The 20,194-nt window shown below is 41.6% G+C and overlaps 2 protein-coding genes across 2 annotated transcripts; both read left to right on the forward strand.

The window, feature by feature from the left end:
- Window positions 1-1,610: 1,610 nt before the first annotated feature.
- LOC126389727 (probable ATP-dependent RNA helicase DDX5) lies at window positions 1,611-9,438 on the forward strand. Its single transcript, XM_050043555.1, has 13 exons — window positions 1,611-1,780; window positions 2,953-3,133; window positions 3,225-3,321; window positions 3,435-3,568; window positions 4,093-4,158; window positions 4,767-4,908; window positions 5,058-5,218; window positions 5,552-5,724; window positions 5,969-6,079; window positions 6,237-6,298; window positions 6,402-6,461; window positions 7,943-8,164; window positions 8,617-9,438. Exons 1-13 carry the CDS (start codon window positions 1,740-1,742, stop codon window positions 9,069-9,071), a joined length of 1,905 nt encoding a protein of 634 aa, XP_049899512.1. The 5' UTR covers window positions 1,611-1,739; the 3' UTR covers window positions 9,072-9,438.
- Window positions 9,439-10,668: 1,230 nt separating this feature from the next.
- polg2 (polymerase (DNA directed), gamma 2, accessory subunit) lies at window positions 10,669-16,764 on the forward strand. The gene is made up of 8 exons (XM_050043559.1): window positions 10,669-11,609; window positions 12,355-12,460; window positions 12,885-12,990; window positions 13,728-13,913; window positions 14,803-14,940; window positions 15,056-15,136; window positions 15,312-15,412; window positions 15,518-16,764. Exons 1-8 carry the CDS (start codon window positions 11,108-11,110, stop codon window positions 15,681-15,683), a joined length of 1,386 nt encoding a protein of 461 aa, XP_049899516.1. The 5' UTR covers window positions 10,669-11,107; the 3' UTR covers window positions 15,684-16,764.
- The last annotated feature ends 3,430 nt before the right edge of the window (window positions 16,765-20,194 follow it).

Here is a 20,194-nt window from a genome sequence, read left to right on the forward strand (position 1 = left end):
AAAAAAAAAAAAAAAAAAAAACCTTACACGTGGGATATGCCACCTACAGACGGAATACCATAACAATCTGCAGTACTATTTCAAAGTGATCCTAATTTGGTTGTTGGTGTTCACATCTAGAAGATTTTGGCATCCGATTACAGGAAACAGTAGGTCTATGATATCAAACAGGCTATCAAAACCAAATAAAAAAAATTTAAAAATGTCCAGTTTCATCTGCACTAAGTAGCTTTGCAATTGTTCATTGGCTGTGGCCTATTTTATGCAATTCTTACTTAAATCTGTTCAGTAGTTTTTGAGAAATTCAGGTCACTAAAGAAACAAGTAGAAAAAACAAATGGGTCCAAAAGCATAACTCTAAAGAGACAACAATGAAAGCGCTGGAAAACTGTAGAGAACATTTATAAATCTACTGTAGGATTTAGAGGCATCTAGTGGTGAGGTTGCAGAACTGAAACCTTGAAACCATGTACCAAGTGTGTTGAAGAACTATGGTGGCCGATGCAAAAATGCAAATGGCTTATCTAGATGTAGTTTTTGTTTTTTTCCATTTTTGGAATTCCGTAGAAACAACGTGGCAGAGTGTGTGGAAGATGACCTGCTCCATGTGTTGATATAAACTTATAAAGTACCGAAAGAACAACGATTCTTGGTTTAAGGTGATTATACAATAATGACCTCTAATCCTTAATACTGAAGCTTTAATAAAACTATTGCACCCAACTGAGCTTCAAATATTATTCTCAGGATGCAACACAAAAGTGTTTATCTCCCTCTTGGCCTGTTTATATTGTGTATTCATTACTCTCTTCTTACAGCTCGCACAGTTGTCACATAAAATTTGTGAATTTAAACACATACAAGGCTGCTCGTCACTACCACCTTTTTCCACATCAAGGGCATAGCTTTTGTTTCAACATTTGGGGCAAACATATGAAATGGGGGTTTCGGGGTCCTTTGCAAGAAAAATCTGAGCATCAAACACTTAATTTTCTGAATTTTGGTGATTTTTTATGAACAATTGGTGCATTTTTTTTCATCAATCTATGGTTTAAATGGCTTGATTTTGACAAAAGTAAGTATTATTCTATTTTATTTATTTATTTATTTGTTTGTTTATAGTCTTTTTTTTCTTTTTTCTTTGTTTTCTCGACAATGGAGAAAACATATAAAGAACCGACAAAACAACATCAGAGCCAGGGGCACAGCTTTATGGTTTTTGCAGCTTTCTTATTTTTTTAATTTAAAAATTGTCTTGATGTTGCACTGTTTTATTTAATTTTTTAAACAGAAATATAGGTTTATAGTGGCCAAATTTGGATTTATGGTTATGGTACTTTGCTCTAATTGATTGGATGTTGTTCGGTACTTCTTTTATTACTGTAGACATCAAACAGTACATTTTCCCAGCAAAAATGAAATTCTGAGGTGATGATATTAACAATATATCGAAATACATTTTCAATATTGTTAAGTGTGGGGACGTTGTAATAACAGAGGCAAAACTGTTTCTAGATACATCACATAATGAACAGTGCGGAAATAAAATAGTGCCAGGGGTGTGCCACTGTTTGACGCGCATTGATACAATGTTATCCGCCTCGTATGACCTCACATCCGTCTCTCCAGACAGACTTTTGTCTGCCGGCATTTTCTTTTTGTTTTGTCTGTGCCGACTGTAGCTCTTAGATTGATATTCTGTTTTGTAATCTGCTTCTACCACAGTAGTCTGCTGCATAATGCCTGGATTTTCGGACAGAGATCGCGGCAGAGACAGAGGGTGAGTCAAATGCCTGCTCTGCGTGTTTTAACGTTGACAGCCGAGATGAACAGCTTAGCATACGGTTGCTAGCGGCACGGCTGTCACGGCTGCATCCTCAAAACAAGACATTTGTCATGTATGTTTTGTCGCCACCGGCTGCTATGTTGCTATATCGTGTATTACATGTGATACACATTTTATGCGGTCAAGCGTCCCTGCGCTGACGTATCTGTAATATTCACCGTTTTCCTGCCGGTTGGAGGTAAAATGGCAGCTAACGACGGTTCTGTGTCGGCGGCTGAGCCGTTAACGTTAGCAGCACAGCAGCCTTCATGTTGTCATGTGACGCAGTGGTGTCTCTTCTTGCGGATGCACATCGTAGACGAAGATTTGTGTCGCAATTTATTTTTAACGAGTCATTTTCCATTAAGAGTGTCTCTTCCTGCAGCCCCTTAATGTGCTCGTTTTCTCGTGTATAAACAGGTCACGCCAATCTTAATTCAGTAATAGTCGTTAAATGTCACTTAATGGTGGGTATTTAGGTATGAATACGGCAAAATTCAAATGCTGTCAATTTATACTTGGAGTGTTGAATTTGGTTACATTAACACTTTGTAACGAAACTGTTGTTATGAAAGGACGCCAGAGATGCTCAGTGTTTGTAATGCAAACAGCTCCAAGTTTTGCTTCCATGCCATAAACAGTTTGTGTTTAGAAGATCTGTGTCCTCCTTACATGTTGATTAATCTATCTTAAAACGTGCTAAGTAATTTAAAACCCCTCCCCTTGTGTGCAATTGATTTATATAGTGCTAGAAAACAGGGAATAGAGGGAATTTGTGTATATAGCTGATTTAGTATTGCCTGTATATAACGTTGGGGAACTTACAATAGACAGATCTTTTTAAGGAATAAAGAAAGAAAAATCTGAATCAGTGTGCAGAGGCAAGAAATTCTTACTTTAAATCCTAAACATTAGGATACAACCCAACACTGTATACTGCCCTGTACTTCACAATAATCAAGTTATGTTGTCTTTCTAATCATACAGAGACCTCCAAGGACACAGGCTTTGTTGTACTAATCACGACTGTTTAACTGATTTTGTGTGAGAAATTTGTGGACTGCCCCTTTTAATGGGCACAATCTCTGGCCATTCTTAACGTTATGTGTCCCACTCTTCTACACAAGGTATGGTGGAGGACCTCCTCGCTTTGGTGGTGGCGGAGGAGGCAATAGGGGTGGACCTCCTCCAGGCAAGTTTGGCAACCCTGGTGAGAGGCTGCGGAAAAAGCACTGGAACCTTGACGAGCTTCCAAAGTTTCAAAAGAACTTCTACCAGGAACATCCTGATGCCACACGCAGACCACTTGTAAGACTTGCTTGTAGCTGTTTCTGTGTTTTTTGTGTGTTTGTGTATTGAACATGGTCGTGTTTTTTTACATTTCCTCTTTCAATTTCAGCAAGAGATTGAACAGTATCGAAGAAGCAAAGAAGTTACAGTCAAAGGCAGAGATTGCCCAAAACCAATTGTAAAATTCCATGAAGCTGCATTTCCAAGTGAGTAGAAGTTCATGCATCATTCCCATAATTTTGAACAGTTCACAGTTACATGTGTCATTGTCAGAAGGTTTGGCGTTCAACAATTTAACTTGGATATCTTACATCTTCAGGCTACGTCATGGAAGTTATTGTTAAACAGAACTGGACTGAGCCAACTCCGATTCAGTCTCAGGGGTGGCCAGTTGCCCTGAGTGGCAAAGACATGGTTGGAATCGCTCAGACTGGGTCTGGGAAAACCCTTGCTGTAAGTAAAGTACCCATATGAGATTTTGTTGTCACCCACCGATTGTTAAGACATAACACTTTTGCCTTTTACTTAGACCCGTCAGAAAGCAGTTTCAATTGGATATAACTGGACAAGGTTCATTACACTGTTGGCTAGAGTGATTGGCTTGATATTTAGCATAATGAATACAGAAACATTTAAGATAAGATGTTGCAACTTGAAACAGTGTTAAGACTCATTGGCTGAGGGAAGACATATATCCTGCTTATGTTGTTGAAGTTAATGACTACTACTCATTGTTTTTGAGAAATATTATGCCTAGCATCCAAATCATATGAAGACTCAGCTCTCCAGGGAAAGGAATCAAATACATGCCCACACAAGTTGACCTAACAACCTGCCACCAATACTCATACTTAACTCACCCAGATCAAATGTTGCTGATACTATATATGAGTGGAACACTGATATATGTGCACCTTGAGTTAAGATGTGTATTAGAGCTCAGCCCTTCATTTATTTATTTATTTATTGTTCCTCAGTACCTTCTGCCTGCAATTGTGCACATCCAACATCAGCCATTCTTGGAGCATGGAGATGGACCTATTGTAAGTACACTTGAAAATATATTGTCCTAGTGTGTGTTCTGACCTGACGTCTCCATTGGCACAGGAAGAGATTGACAACGTCCATTTTATTTTTACTATTTTTGAAGAACAGTAAAATTATTTTCAAGCCATCACAATTAAAGATGCTGCCCAGTCTTCATATCATACTGATCGATGCATTGCTCTAAACAGCCGCCTTCTCCTGAAATTTGATATGGTGTGCAGACAAATCAACACAAGAGACAAATCTCTTGTGTTTCACCTGGCTGCAAGAAGGATTTTCAAAGGGACATGGTATTATGCTATGAGTAGGGTTATCATCTTTTTGGGAGGAGGAAGATAAATTGCTTATGATTAAAGCTTGGCATGCTTTACTGAGCCAGTTTAATTGGGGCAGCCGTGTTCCTGGTCTGCAGGGACCACTGTCTCTTGGTTGTGGTGAAGTTACTTGGCTCTGTCCAAAGATTATCCAACATAAAATGATAAGCACAAAAGTAGTTGTATCAGTTCAATGTATATGAGTCGTACATGTCTGAACAATGTATTTGTTGTGAAGGCTGCACTATCTGATAATTATAGACTTGATAATTGTATCCATCTTTCTTTAGTGCTTGGTGCTGGCGCCAACCCGTGAGCTGGCTCAGCAGGTGCAACAAGTGGCTGCTGAATATGGCAGGGCCTCCCGTCTCAAGAGCACCTGCATCTATGGTGGTGCGCCCAAAGGACCCCAAATCAGGGACCTTGAGAGGGGTATGCTCACTTTGTGACTCTCACTTTGTAATTATTACTTTATTCATTTGCTGCTATTAAATGTCGCTTAATGAATAAAGGTTTTTGTTTGTTTGTTTGTTTTTTAAGTTTGAATATCTGTTATAATGGTTTCCCTGTTTTATTTTTAGGTGTTGAGATTTGCATTGCTACCCCAGGTCGTCTCATTGACTTCCTGGAGTGTGGTAAGACCAATTTACGTCGTTGCACCTATCTGGTGCTGGATGAAGCTGACCGCATGCTGGACATGGGATTTGAACCTCAGATCCGCAAAATAGTGGAACAAATTCGGGTAACTTGTGTTATTTTCTTTAACTTGGCAGACAGTTTGCATATTAATATTGTTGAGACAAACTCAAAGTAAAGAGAATACAACTCAGCTGCATTGTTTATGAGAAATATTATGCCCAGCATCCAAATCACATGAAGACTCAGGTCTCCAGGGAAAGGAATCATGCCCACACAAGTTGACCTAACAACCTGCCACCAATACTCATACTTAACTCACCCAGATTAGATGTTGGCGATACTATATATGAGTGGTGCATCCTTTAACTGTTAAATGTGTTTAATTTACTTTAAAGCTGTGAGATAGTGTTGATATCCTCCTTTTTGTCTTTACCAGCCAGACCGTCAGACCCTGATGTGGAGTGCCACCTGGCCTAAGGAAGTTCGCCAGCTGGCTGAGGACTTCCTGAAGGACTACATCCAGATCAACATTGGCGCACTGCAGCTCAGTGCCAACCACAATATCCTGCAGATAGTTGATGTTTGCAATGACATGGAGAAGGAGGACAAGTGAGTAGATGATTTCTAACTCTTCATTAGCAGCAGTCAGCTGATGTGATGGAGAAAAATTTTGTCTCAGTCCTTGGCCATACGTGTTCCTTTTTTAAATATGCAAGTAGTTGGAAGAAAGTGTTTTTAATCTTAAATCAGTCTATGACTATACTGCATCAGTAGAGGCATAATCTCTGTTGCACTGACATCATACATTTTTGATAATATTTAGTGTCATCCTCCTTTTTGTCATCTCTGTCAGACTGATCCGTTTGCTGGAGGAGATAATGAGCGAAAAGGAGAACAAGACTATTATTTTTGTGGAGACCAAAAGGCGTTGTGATGAGCTCACCAGGAGGATGAGAAGAGATGGGTAAGGCTCTTCTCTTCCATTCCCTCCAAGAATGTCCTTGGTTTATTTTGACTTGTCTTTTCATCTGGAAAGATAACATTTAGCTATTCAAATGGTATTTTTTCTTTCTCAGTCCCTGTACTTCTCGTTGCATTAGTAATTAATTTGTCTGTTACAGGTGGCCAGCAATGGGAATTCATGGAGACAAGAGTCAGCAGGAGAGGGACTGGGTCCTTAATGGTGAGATTTGATAAATAACATTGCAAGTTAATTTTTAAAAAAACATTTAACCCTATCACATGCTGCTCTGTAATTTATTAAAATACTATCCCTCTCTCTTCAGAGTTCAGATACGGCAAAGCTCCAATCCTCATCGCTACAGATGTGGCTTCCCGTGGCTTGGGTCAGTATGTCATTAAGTAGCAACACATTTTTTATCAGTGTTACACTTACTTTAAAGAAAGTGGTTTTGCTTTCTTTAACTTTTCTATGCATTTTCTGAGTTTTTCTCACCTTAAGGTGGAGTCTTTGTGGCAGGCGCTAGGCATGACAGTCCCAGGCCTCGAGAGGGAGAAGGATGACATATTGGAAGTGCTCAACTGGCTTGCCACCCAGTGGGCCTAGAGAGGTGAAAGCTGTTGTGTGCCAGTGATCTTCAAAAGGCTCTGTGGCTAAGCCTTGGTCTCTGATATGTTGTTGAAAGACACACACATCTGTTCTCTGTCCATGGATTTCACCTGACAAATGCCATCCAGCTGTTTCCAACTCAAACGTTTAAAAAAAAAAAAAAAGAAAAAGAAAAGAAAAAAAAGATATGCTTGATGTTGTGACTTCTGCCTTGCATGCTGTTGTGTTAGAGAGCGCTGTATTGCAAGTCACTTGTTTGAGATTTGGAACAATTGTTACCTTTCGGAGCTTGTATCACACAGCATGGGTGCTTGTGAGCCTGTCTAAGCTTTCAGTTGTTTTCTTTTCCCGTCAAAGTGCTGGATTTCTTGAAATGGAGAGAGCAGTTTGAAATCTTTTATTTGTCTCTGAAAATTGATGAGACCTGGCACATGTGTTTAGGGGGTAGTGGGAACATCTAGTGAGAGGAAAAAGAGAGTGAGACAGCTCAAACCAAAGTTCCTCCCTCGCCTGCGTTTCTATAGTCATGTCGAGACCTGCCAACGAGAGACATTTTCTCAAGTGAACACTGGCTTCTTGGAAGATCTTGCCTTGATGAGACTGATGAAGGGGCGGGGGGAATTGTTCCGTGCTCGGTGAGGGGTCCCACAGGGTTCAATGCTTGGGCCTTTTTCATTTTTTTGGAAGGGGGCCCCGTTCAAATTAGTACTTGGTCTATTTTGTCTTGGCAAGACGTGCAGTGCGGCCTTTAATATCAAGCTTCTTTTGAGAGTGTACTGGGAAAAACGGACCTGCAAAAATGTACCCCTGAATGGTCCTATATTGGCACATGAGGAGGCCCCAGTGCATATCGTGGCCCAACTGCGTAGAAGCTCCTGGATGTCACTTGACAATTTGTGGGGGATTTCGCTGCATTGGGAAAGGACTAGTGAATGCATACTCCTTTATGGTAAGACTTAAATCCATTTTTTTTCTCCCTTGGTTAACAAAAGGGAGAGTGAATGTCTTTTGGATCTTTTTGATTATGGTAAGCAATCGGAGTGTGCATCGTTTCTCTCTTCCCACAGTAGTATTCCCATGGAGTAGATGTATACGCGATCTGATGTTGTTTTAACACTTTCCTCCACAGCCTAATAAACCATTTTCTTCCCCCAGCCTCAACAGTTGCTAACTTTTCCCTTTGATCTGGCTGTTGTGGTGTGCAAAATCCTGTGTGGCCTCCATGTTTTGTTTTGCCACACTGCAACACTTTCACAGATGTGGAGGATGTGAAATTTGTCATCAATTATGACTACCCTAACTCCTCCGAGGATTATATCCATCGCATTGGACGCACAGCCCGAAGTCAAAAAACGGGCACAGCCTACACCTTCTTCACCCCCAACAACATGAAACAGGCCAGTGACCTGATCTCTGTGCTCCGCGAGGCCAACCAGGCCATTAACCCCAAGCTGATCCAGATGGCCGAGGACAGAGGAGGTAAACGTCTTCACATTAATAATGACTGTCAAGGAAGATGCAGTATATGTTTTAGTACAGAGTGTCTGTAGGGTCCTTTAAAATGTCTTTAAATATCCTAAATTCAGTCTTATTAATATTAGGCATTAAATATTCTTGAATTTTATTGTTGAAATAATCTAAAAAGCCCCTTTGAAGACATGGACTATGTTACATAAATGCTCTCCAAAGCACAAAGATTCGTCAGTAAACTGAGCAGAGTTGCTGAGATTCTTGTCATGTCAGCTCAGCCTGGACTAAATGAATACATATTGTTTCCAGTTATGCTGACATATTCCATGACTGAAAGGGGCTTTATTTATTTTGACAGTGTCTCTTTGTGTCATTGCTATATTGTAGGTTCAGTGTATTAATAATCTGAACCCACTCTACTCTCTCCCCTTTTGTCCCTCTCCTGTCTTCATCTAATTCAGGTCGTGGAAGGGGGGGAAGAGGTGGCTACAAGGATGACCGTCGGGATAGGTATTCCGGGGGTGGGAGGAGCAACTTTGGCGGTAGTAGCTACAGGGACAGGGACAGTGATAGGGGGTTTGGCAGTGGGCCGAAGAGTGCCTTTGGTGGCAATAAGGTCCAAAATGGTGGCAGCTATGGGGGCAACAGTGGTAACTCAAGTGGTAGCTATGGCAACAACAATTATAGCAACAGCAATGGACAGGGTAATTTTGGTGCTCCAGCAAACCAGGTGGGTGCCTTTGGTAACCAAAGCTTCCAGGGCCCCCCTCAGTTTGGGGCCATGCAAAGAGCCGCTCAGAATGGCATGAACCACCCACCATTCCCATTCAACTCTCAACCACCACCACAGGCCCAACAGCCACCACCCCCACCACCAATGGTGCCCTACCCCATGCCACCACCCTTCCCACAGTAGATATGATATACGCACAATATATGGAACCAACATGATTTGGGTTTAGTCTTGAAATCTTACAGTATGATTATTATAATTATTGTTATTATTATTATTATCCTTTGTACTGTTTAACTTTGTTTTGCTTACAGCAGGGTTGGAAATATTCAGTAAACCCAGAGCATTAAATGGAGTCATAGACACGTCTCCAATAGTGCAATTACGATTGCCGCAATTTTTCCTTGACTGTTTTTTTGTTACATTCCTCAGTAATTTATTTTTACTAGGTAATGCAATGTTTTCAGTTCGTGGTATGTTTAAAGTGATGTTATGAAGATCATATAAAAGGGTGTGTGTGACCCTTTTAAATAAAAACAAGAAAACGGGACCTGTGTGATGCGTTGACTGTGTGGGAAAGTTGGGTTGGGAGAACTACTACAACTGCGATTGTTTTAATGTGGATCTTGGTGCTTCTAAACCACACACACACACCTGTGAACCTGGTAGTATCAGGAATGCATGACTCAAGCCATACTCTGAACACATTTCTGACATTGCCTTAGATGTTTCAAAGTGAGTAGACTGAAGGCAGATTAAAATAAGTTACGCTTTGCATTATAATACCAATATTGAGCTGACTTGTGAAAAGCAATGCTCCAAGGATTTAAAACAAGGTGTATATTATTGGGCATTATGGCTGTTTGCAACCTCTGGATGTTCCTGTCCTACATTTTTGGAGTCAGTAACCTATTCAGCCCAACCTAACTGTCTAGTGCACGTTAAGATAGAACTTAAGTTCAGGGTCGCTGTTACCGTTGAGAATACTGATCATAGATCATATGGACGACACAGAGCACCCAGGGGAATGTTCTATATGGGTATATTTTCTGCCTCAGGACTAAAAACAACAGCTGATAATGACATCACAAGTTTGAGGCTCACTTCTCTGGTTTCTGGCCTTGAGACGGTAGCTCATGTTCACAAACATTGATTAAATTTTCCTAAGCCATGGAATTAACATATTGGACTGCTTAATTTGGGATGTGTTCCCCTTTAATGAATGAAATATATATTTTAACAAAATCTAAGTGAACATGACACAGTTATACCAAACATAAAATGTGTTAGAATATCCAGTTACTACAGAAAGACACCACCACCTGAATTTTTTTTTATCATATTTCAAATATAACACTACATTGTACAGAGAGAGAGATTTCATAATATATATATAAAAAAAATGTCATTCTAACAAAACAATATCAAAAGAAAACATAGAACAAAAACTAATACAGATAAGAAATAAAATTGTACGAGGGAGATGTCAATTCAGACATAATATAAGTCATTTGTTTTTATTACATATAATTTTCCCGATTATTTGAGAGGTCTCAGCTATTAATATAAAATTTGTAACCCGGATGCTATTTTAGTTTCCTAGGGAAGGCGTGACCCGCCCTCCTCTCCCTCTGATTGGCTAGTGTCCGTTGCCTTCGTTGGTCTGATTGGTTAGATTTAGATATGAGGTGTAAGATTGGTTAGGATAAGAAGGGAGTATCAGGATCAGCCAATAGGAGGCCGAGTAGGGCGGGTCATGCCCGTTATCATTTCCGGATCATACATCACATGTATTACAGTGAAATTCAAACTTTTCCTAGCGGTTATCATTGAACAATAACTATGCAACAACAGTGGTAAGAAAGTCATGCGAATGCATTTGTTTTAATTGCACAGCATTTCCGGTACGTAGCATATATGCCGTTAGGTAGCTGAGATATGCTGTTGACGCTCAACAGACGGAGGATAAAGTCATCTCTTACTGGACCTTGATTTTAGTGTTCAACACAAACAGTTTACTCTCCTTTTTACTTTAAGAAAGGCTGTTTGGTAACTTGCTACATTAAAACCTTGTTAACATTTTAACGATCATAGTTTATCTTTTCCTTAACACAGCATTTTATGTTGGACCATAGTTAAGCTGGCGTTCTTGTTTTACTCATGAAGAATCATCACTTGAAAAGACAACCTCTGGATTTACTTTGGTCAAGCTTATCATCATGTTGTCTTACTGTGTCAGAAACGTCCTATCAAGGCGCCTACAGGTATTGAAAACCTCCCAGTGCAGAATAACACTGACCCTGCAGCACAGCAGGAGACACTGCAGCACATCATCCACTGATCATTTGGATCAGGTCAGGACTTTGCTGCAGCTCTGCGTGGACAGACACTATGTTTCACCTGGTCAGACTAACACGGAGCTGTTCCAGCGTGGGCTGAGCTGCAGTTATGGACCTCTGGGCATGGAGCTGAGGAGAAACGTGCTGGAGCAGTGGTGGCACTCTGTGACCAGGTCCACAGCTCAGGTGTTTGGGATCAACACTCTGAGCAGCAGCATCAGCAGGGACACAGCCACAGATGGACGGGGACAACTGAGGGTTGTTGAGTCTGAACATTTAAAACACATACTTGAACAGCGAGAACTGAGCAGGGAGCAGCTCATCCAGAAGGTACAGACGCTCATTCAGGGGTCTCCATCTCTGAGGACAAACTTTCTACAAGGTAGAGTGCTGTATAGAGACTCACTGTTTGATTGTTATGATACTGGTGCGATATGACAAGTAGCAGCTGCACTAGTATATAGTGTATGATGATTATGATGGCATGAAGTTTGGTCCTATTGCAAGGAGATGTCAAGTAAGCTGGCAATATAAAAATCGATATCATGATATAGGACTAAATATTGTCTTAGATTTTGGATATCGTAATACTGCAAGGGTCCTTTTCTGGTTTTAAAGGCTGTATTTCAGTAAGGTGATGTAATTTTCTGAATTTACCAGACTGTTCTAGCTTTTTATTATTTGCTTTTACCCACTTACTCATTGTATCTGCTTTACTGATGAGTATTTATCAAATATCTCACTATGTAAATATTTACAAAAGCACCAAAAATCAGTCCTACACTATTGCCGTAATATCACTGATTTATTTGGTAAAAAAATATTTGATTTATTTTTTTTTTTCTCCATATTGTTCAGCCCTGACTGCAAGATGGAGCATGCTGGTTCAGCAAACCTTCATGGTGCTACAGTAAAATGAGAAATAATTGGAAGTCTTAGGTGACTTTCTTGACCTTGGTTGAGTCCATCCCAGTTCAAGCTCCATCCATCATATCAGTCTATAAACTGAATTTGAACCAAATATCGCATCAGTCCAATTTTGTTAAGGGACAAAGGGATAGCACAACACACTTGTGAAGATAACTGATGACACCTACCCTCAACTAGTGAAAAAAAATTGTTCTCAGGTGCCTTGGAGCAGGCCGTCCCGGCGTTGGCACTGGTAAACAGGAAGCTGCCCTTCGGCCTGGCTGAGACTGGTCTGTGTTTCCAGCCCTCAGATGGCTCTGGTTGGTGAGGCTTCATCTACTGTCTGTCTTTCTATCTGTCTGTCTGTCTGTCTGTGAGTGTATGGACACATACTTGTAAAACGTTTATTCTTGTACTTCAGATTCTCCAGATGAGATTTTGAAATGAGAGCAAATGAATTAAGCTCCTTCATACTCAATATGGCTTGATAAGATTCTATTCATATCACTCGCATCTTATATGAAGACGATTATGTTGACTTTACCAGCAAAAGTTAAATATCTTTTTTAATCATTAAACCCTGTCCACACATTGTTCTGACTGTGAGACACTAGCAATATGTACAACTCACTGTGGAACCTGCCCCTGCTTAAAAAAAAAGCATTACTGTGTTTCATAACAAATACAATGAACAGGTAAGTATGTGCGGTGCTACTGTAGTTATAATGTAATGGTTCTATTCTGTCAGCCCCGCTGAGGTCACCCAGACGTCCCTGGTGTGGTTCTGCTCTACTCGTACCTCTTCCCAGTGGCTGGATCACTGGATGCGACAGAGACTGAAGTGGTGGAGGAAAGTGAGTGTTGTTTAATATGAAGGAGTGTTTCAGAGCACTGCATTAAAGGTCCAGTGTGTAGGATTTAGTGGCATCAAGCATTGAAACTGCATAACTGAATCTTCTCTGGTGTAGGAGAACTATGGTGGCTGATGGGAAAAAGTGAATGGTCCTAGCGAGAGCCAGTGTTTGGTTTGTCTGTTCTGGGCTACTGTAGAGAAAAATATGGGGAATTCCAGCTCCGTATGTAGATATAAATGACTCATTTTAAGGTGCGAAAAACACAAGAATTGATATTCTCAAGTGATTATACACTAATGAAAACATAGTTAAGAATATTATATAACATTTCTGCCAATAAATGCCCCTAAATCCTACACACTGGACCTTTTAAGTAAATAGATCATTATTCAGATATGCATATTAGCTGATATTGTGTAGTGCTAGCTGGAGCACAAAGAGGTTTATGGTCCTATTTTCTTCTTACACTGAATCCAGTCTAGTCTGAAAAGGTCTAAGTAACTTATGACTTCCCATCACTGATACATAGTTTTCTAACTCTAAGATTCAGTCCCTGATCTTCCTGCAAGCCCCCCCCCCCCCCAGACACTACTATTACCCACAGAAAGCTGCTGATGTTTTGATGTGTATGTAAGACTTTAGTTCCAAAACTCAACAATGAGATGAGAGGGGGTTTGGGGAGGAGCCAAAGATTGTATCTCAGGTACATGAAATCACGTCTGCCCATGTCTTTGCAGTTTGCCCTGTCTCCATTGGACTTTAGCAGCAGAGATGTCCCAGAGGAGGAACTTGAGGAGGCGGCGTCTCGTGGTGTGAGGATCATCTACAGTTTCCCATGGGGAGAGGAGCCCCTGGAGACGCTATGGAGCAGAGGAAACATGGAGCTGCTGCAGACACACAAAGGAGTCCATACCAAACTACAGGTGAGTCTGCACTGTACGTCTGAATTTAGCTTCTTACCTGTCAAGCTGCTGTTGCTGAAAAGTCACATACAGGATGTAGAAGCTTTGCAGTTGCAATGTTAACCTTGTCATCCTAGAATAATAAACAAAATAAGATGTCAACAGTAGTTAAAAACATAATACATTGTGGTTAGAAGCACATATAACACAGTTTAGAATTTCATGTAACTGCTTCAGTTTCAGCGTCCTGGTATTAGCATGCTGGCTCACTTTGACACCATCATGACTTAAAGGAATACTTCACCCCCCCCCCCCCCCAATGACCATTTATATATTATTTACTTGCCCTGTGTTACGTTGAATTCTTCAAGAAAAGTCTTGATGAATTGAAGTCATCCAGGTCAGCGTTTGACAAAAGCAAAACTATATCATAACATCCATTTACAAATTCTCACACAACTGCAGTATAATCCAAGCCTCATTTATCAAGTCGTACGCTCTGCTACACAGTGACAAATACGCTTGTCAAAACAACTGGCGACAGATTTTCTGCTATGATCTCAGAATTTACAATATAGTAACCTCTTCAAGTGTCACCATGAGTTTTGTTAACATCATGCAAATCCACAAGTTCTAACTGTCTGAGCTCTCTGGTTTGCCCTTTAGTGGAATCCTTCAGTAGCTTTAGTACATAGGCTAGTGCGTGAACAGTTCTGTTCACGATGAAGCTGGTTGTCTACATGTATGTGTGGTTAAAAGCAAATATGTCTTCGCCCTTACTGGGACACTTGAATAGGACAAAGCCATCGTCAATGTTAATACACAGGAGCAGCTTTTCTCTGCTATTGTTGCCTTTCTTCCGTGTAATCAATCACACGCAGTGTTAATTGTCTTTCTAAACTTGCTTCAGCGTCGAGATGGTCGTAAGTCAGTTCCTCACGTCATCTCAATAACCGGGAACATGGACCGTGGTGTGATGGCCTTTCTGTCCAACTCGCTCCAGCAGCTCAAGAAAGAAGACAGCAAGCAGAAAGTGCATCAGAGAAAGGTGATGACCCACAGCTGTGCAGACGATTAATATTCCACCTTCTCACTTGACAGTTGCCCTCTCTTTTGTGGTGTGATCCTCTGTCGTTGAGTTCTTTGGTCACTGTTGATTTCAGGTTCTGAAGTTGCATCCAGTTTTGGCTCCAGTCAAAGTGGCTTTAGACATTGGCAGGGGAGCCACTGTGGAGCTGAGGCAGGTAAGAAGAACGTAATATGAGTGGACATCAGTGAATATTGTTGTTTATATCTTGATCTGTGTGAATCCACTGTAGAAAGTGAGGCAAGTGCTGGTTGAAAGGGTTCTTTTTTAATTGAACTTTTTTTGCTCGGTCGGCATTACTGAAAGAATATTAATATCTTATTATTCCGTAGGTGTGTGAAGGGCTGCTGCAGGAGTTTATGGAGGCTAAGATCTCTGCGTGGCCTGGGTATCTCGAAACTCTGCCAATGTCAATGGAGCAGCTGAACGCAAAGTAAAGTGCAGTTCTGAAGCAAAATTGCTCATTAGTAAAAGCAGCAAATAAGCAGTGTGTCTCTTGCTGTGGACTGATGTGCGTCTCTGTGTCGATGCATTGTAGGTATGATGAGATGGGAGTGCTTTTCACTGTGGTGATCAGTGAGAACACGCTAGAGAGCGGCCTCCTTCAAGTCCGCAGCCGAGACACCACCATCAAAGAGACCAAGCACATCTCTGAGATCAAGAACTTTCTCTCCAGATACATTTCGGCAGCCGACAACATCTGAATGGACTTTTGTACCTGGAAGAGATGCAAAGCTTAGGCAGCACAACATTCAGACTGTCCTTTTAGTTGCTAAAACAAAAAACTATCGCACATCTACAAGTCAGGGACTTCCCTGTGAGGACTAATGTTGCTGAGCAGAGCATTTAATGGAGAAGAATCTTCTTCTGAATAATTCCTGGCTCAATGTGACGCAATTAGGAATTGTGGATGTTTGATTTGTTTCGGTATATTTGTCTCATGGGTGGCCATTCTGTACCTCGTCTTTAAAGGCTAAGAAACTATTGAACTATAGTGAAAAGGAGATGTGTGCATGTACCCTCAGATTTCTGTTGGGTATGACTAATGTATTCTCACTCATCCTGTAGCCTCCTTTCAGTACTTGTTAGACAAAAATGTAAATGACTTATGTTTTTACTGTGTGATGAGGGGTGCCGTAGCATTGTTCCGACCTCTCATTGTTCCGACCTCTCATTAGTCCGACGTCCCGTTGTTCCGATATGTGATTATTACTGTAGCCTATTTGTGTACCATAGAGGATCAGCAGACGCAACAAAAGTAGGCTACTGGTCGAGATACATGTGTCATAGAGAGGAGAGAATGAAACACCATAACCTCCTGTTATTAACTCTGCGGTCCGGGTTGTGTGGGGAGCTCTCCGTGGTGCTGAACGGCTCCCGGCGGGCGTATTTCTGCCTTGATGGTGCGCCACGACCGGCTCTGGGTCAGGTGGGAAAAGCTTGAGGCGGAGCAGGCTCACGGCTTATGTGTTTGCCACTTTCTTTTTCATTTTAACCCACACCATGATCTTTTCCTGACCCTAACCAAGTGGTTTTTGTGCCTAAACCTAACCAGACCTTAACCACAGGGCATCATGATGATTTTGGAACAACGGGACTTCGGAACAATGGGTTTAATATGGTCGGAACAATGGGATGTCGGACCAATGGGCAGACCCCTGATGAGGTCTGTCACTGTCTGAATTCAACAGGGTGGCATTAACAGAGAATGATAGGAATAAACGCATGGTATGGTTATGTCTGTATGGCTTACTTTCTATTAAAATATTCAAAACTTCTCTTTCATATTTGTTTGGTTTTGTTGTTCGATTCAATTTAATTTATAAAGCCCAGTATCACAAATCGTGATGAGTCAGTGTTTCTTTTGAGGATCAAAGGACGTTATTTTTTTTTTAAGATGCATTTATTGTGGCATTTTCACCTTTATTTGACAGATGACAGAGTAGATTACAGACAAATAGAGGAGTTTTTTTTAAAGATTATTTTTTGGGCTTTTTGCCTTTAATAGACAGGACAGATTGAAATGGGAGAGAGAGAGAGTGGGGGTTGACATGCAGCAAAGGGTTGCAAGCCGGAGTCGAACCTGCGACTGCTGCAGCGAGGCATCGCCTCTGTACATGGGGCGCCGGCACTATCCACTACGCTACCGACCTCCCAGGAAGAGAGGAGTTTGACATGCAACTAAAGTCCCAAGGCTGGATTCAAACCCATGACCTTGTGGTAACGTGACATACGCTGTAACTTCTTGGCTACCAAAGATCATTCTTAATCGTGTAAAAACACTTGAGAGTCTCACTTCAAGGTCCATTTTACAGCTGTTCATGAGCTTTCAATAATATTACACAGTCTTCATCCTATTTTACATATGTTTCTTATAACATGGAATGTGAATTGTGAGGAAGTCAGGTAAAACATGAATGTATAGTCACACTAAAACTGGACAGATAGTTCCTAACATATATATATGACAAATATGCACAGTGGCTTGTTATGGCATTGTTATGTACCACATTTTAAGCTTCATGTCATTATAGATGATGATATGTTGCTCATGCAGGCTCTCAGTGTACTACAATATATCGTCTTAGTAGGGGTTTGGTAATATTTCAGTTGCAGTCATTAACATACATGCCTCTATTAAAAGTTATGTATTTCTCCTCAGGAAGAGTTTTTTTTTTTTTTTTTTTTTTTTAATTTAACAGTTTCTTTGTAATCGATTTCTAAATTCTTTCTAAGTGCAAGGCTACTTAAACACGTGGCGAAAACTACTTGAATTAGACATACACTTGAAACAATGGTCACTCATGAGCAAGCAGTAAACACAAGAACGTTACAGAAGGTAAATAAAGCACAAAGTGGTCTGTAGCTGCCGGCAGAGCTAGATGTGTTTGGTATGAGTGTTTAAGTTCGCAGCTCCATCAGCAGTTGGATTCTGACCCTGCCCGGTCGAGTATGTGGTGATCCAGGCATCGATCACAGGTTTTGCTGCCACCGTAAGGTTTTCGATACCTCTGTAACCACGTAAGGATGAGTTTCCTCCAACCTGGATCCACAGCTGGAGAGCAGTGTACAGAAGGTTAGGGAAATCAGAATTCTTGGGACATCCTTGCCTCTGTTTGCAGAGTGCAAATGCCCATCCCGACCAATGGCCACCGGGTGCTGCTCCTTGTGCACCCCCAGATGAGGCTGGTGGGTCGATGTATTTGACAAAAGCCTCGACTTTACTGAGCTCATCTATCCCAGTGCGATTTCTGATCATATTGCTGAGATCTTGCCAGGGAAAGTCGTGGAAATGCTTGATTGCACGTATGGTTGTCACAATGCCGGTCAACATCTCAAATTCTGTTTGCTGGCATGCCTTCGCCAAGTACGGAGAGACTGGTCTGAATGACTGCTCCAACGCAGAAAACATGTCCTGCAGTTCTTGGGAAGTCTGCTTTTGTTGGCTCCAGTGCATACTCAGAAAGTCCCAACCCTTAATTACCATGTTACGAGTGAAGTCAATGTTGTCAACATGAGTCTCACGTCTAGCTTCAGCAATGACCTTTCTGAGCCTTGTGGTCGTGATGTTGCCTCCACTGGTAAGAATGGTAACTCCCAGGACCAGCATGCCCATAATATCATTTCGGCGCACTGTGCCTTTCTGGAGGCTTAAGGCAAATATGAGTAGGTACTCCAGTATGGCCAGTATATTCCCCGTCCGGATGGGCATGGCAGCACCAGTTTGCATGTTCAAGTTGTGGTACCCAGCCAGTGCCCACGGGTGTAGCTCATTGGCAGCAGCTACCGGTTGTGATCCCTGGGGTTGGTTATCAGGCGTATTTGCACTGAGGTGGTTGTTCCCAGCACGTACATCAGTTATCCACACAGCCCAGTGAGCTGGGTTGATGCAGATAAGCCCGTTTGCATCTGGTTGAACCGGAAAGCCAACGGGCCAAGGATTCCAAAGTCCATTAACCTCAAGTTCGAAGGGAACAGTGATATCATCTACATCCATCGCATTGGGCCTGAAGGACTCGATGATCAAATGACGAAGTTGGTTCTCATTCATGTACATCTTGTTGTCAAGAATAGAAAGTCCTCCTGCCACAGCACTGAGGGATATTACCGCCTGTATCAAGTCTGGGTTCTGGACCATTTGTTCGTCTCGGAGAGCACGACTCTGCTGGTGAGCGAGGATCCCTCTTGCAAGTTGATTAACATGTCCTCCTAGTGAGTTGTGTGGAGGGAGTAAACGCATCCATTGACTTAACCCACCTCCTCGCAGCATGGCTAAACCTCCCAATTGAAAATTCATTGCGACAAATTGCACCGTCAATGTAGAAGAAACTAGAAAACAAGCCAAAGAGTTTTAAAACTCTGAGATTTCTTTGATATCTGCCTCTATCAGATATTTCCCTGTGGAAGCAACCTGCAGCAGTCTATGACTTGCACATTTGAGTAGATGATGACTGATGGGCAGAAAGTAACGAACAGTATTTTTTAACGACTCTTTTTAGTGTCATGTATGTACTGGATCAGGCTGTCTAACATCAGAGTGTTTATGCATCCCCAACTTTTCCCAGTCGCTGTAAATGCACCACTCATGCTGCCTGCTACGGGGAGTGAACAAGAAGCTGTTAAATCAGGCTCAAGTCGAGACCTCTGCCTGCAAACGCCAGTAGTGCATTCATGTGCTCCTCGGATGGTCGGTCTTCTAACTTCAGTCTGTTCATGAGCTTTTAGTTGTAATTTGCAAACAGCATGGATGCTACCAAGAAGATGTGTTGTATATTATCGCTCAGAATGTTTAAACATTCATTGCTAATGAATCACAAAAAGGAAACGGATCAGGTGAGTGATGAAATACGATCAGAAACAAATTTTTCAGATTATTCCGACACCACATGAATGCAGCAGAAGACTTCAAACACTGCTGCTACTTGCCCCTCAAAGAACATCGTAACATCATATTGAGCATATATAGCCTACTAGAGGGTTCTGAATTAATGCATTATAATGAACACTTTGTCAGGGGCATCCGGTGGGGGGTGCTCCGGGAGTATGGGGTTGGTGGCCCTTTGCTAAGGGCCATCCAGTCCCTGTACCGAAGGAGCACGAGTCTGGTTCGCGTGGCTGGCAGTAAGTCGGACCTGTTCCCGGTGAGGGTTGGACTCCACCAGGGCTGCCCTTTGTCACCGGTTCTGTTCATAACTTTCATGGACAGAATTTCTAG

Source organism: Epinephelus moara, chromosome 5, assembly GCF_006386435.1.
Source record: "Epinephelus moara isolate mb chromosome 5, YSFRI_EMoa_1.0, whole genome shotgun sequence".
In the NCBI taxonomy this organism is placed as follows: domain Eukaryota; kingdom Metazoa; phylum Chordata; class Actinopteri; order Perciformes; family Serranidae; genus Epinephelus; species Epinephelus moara.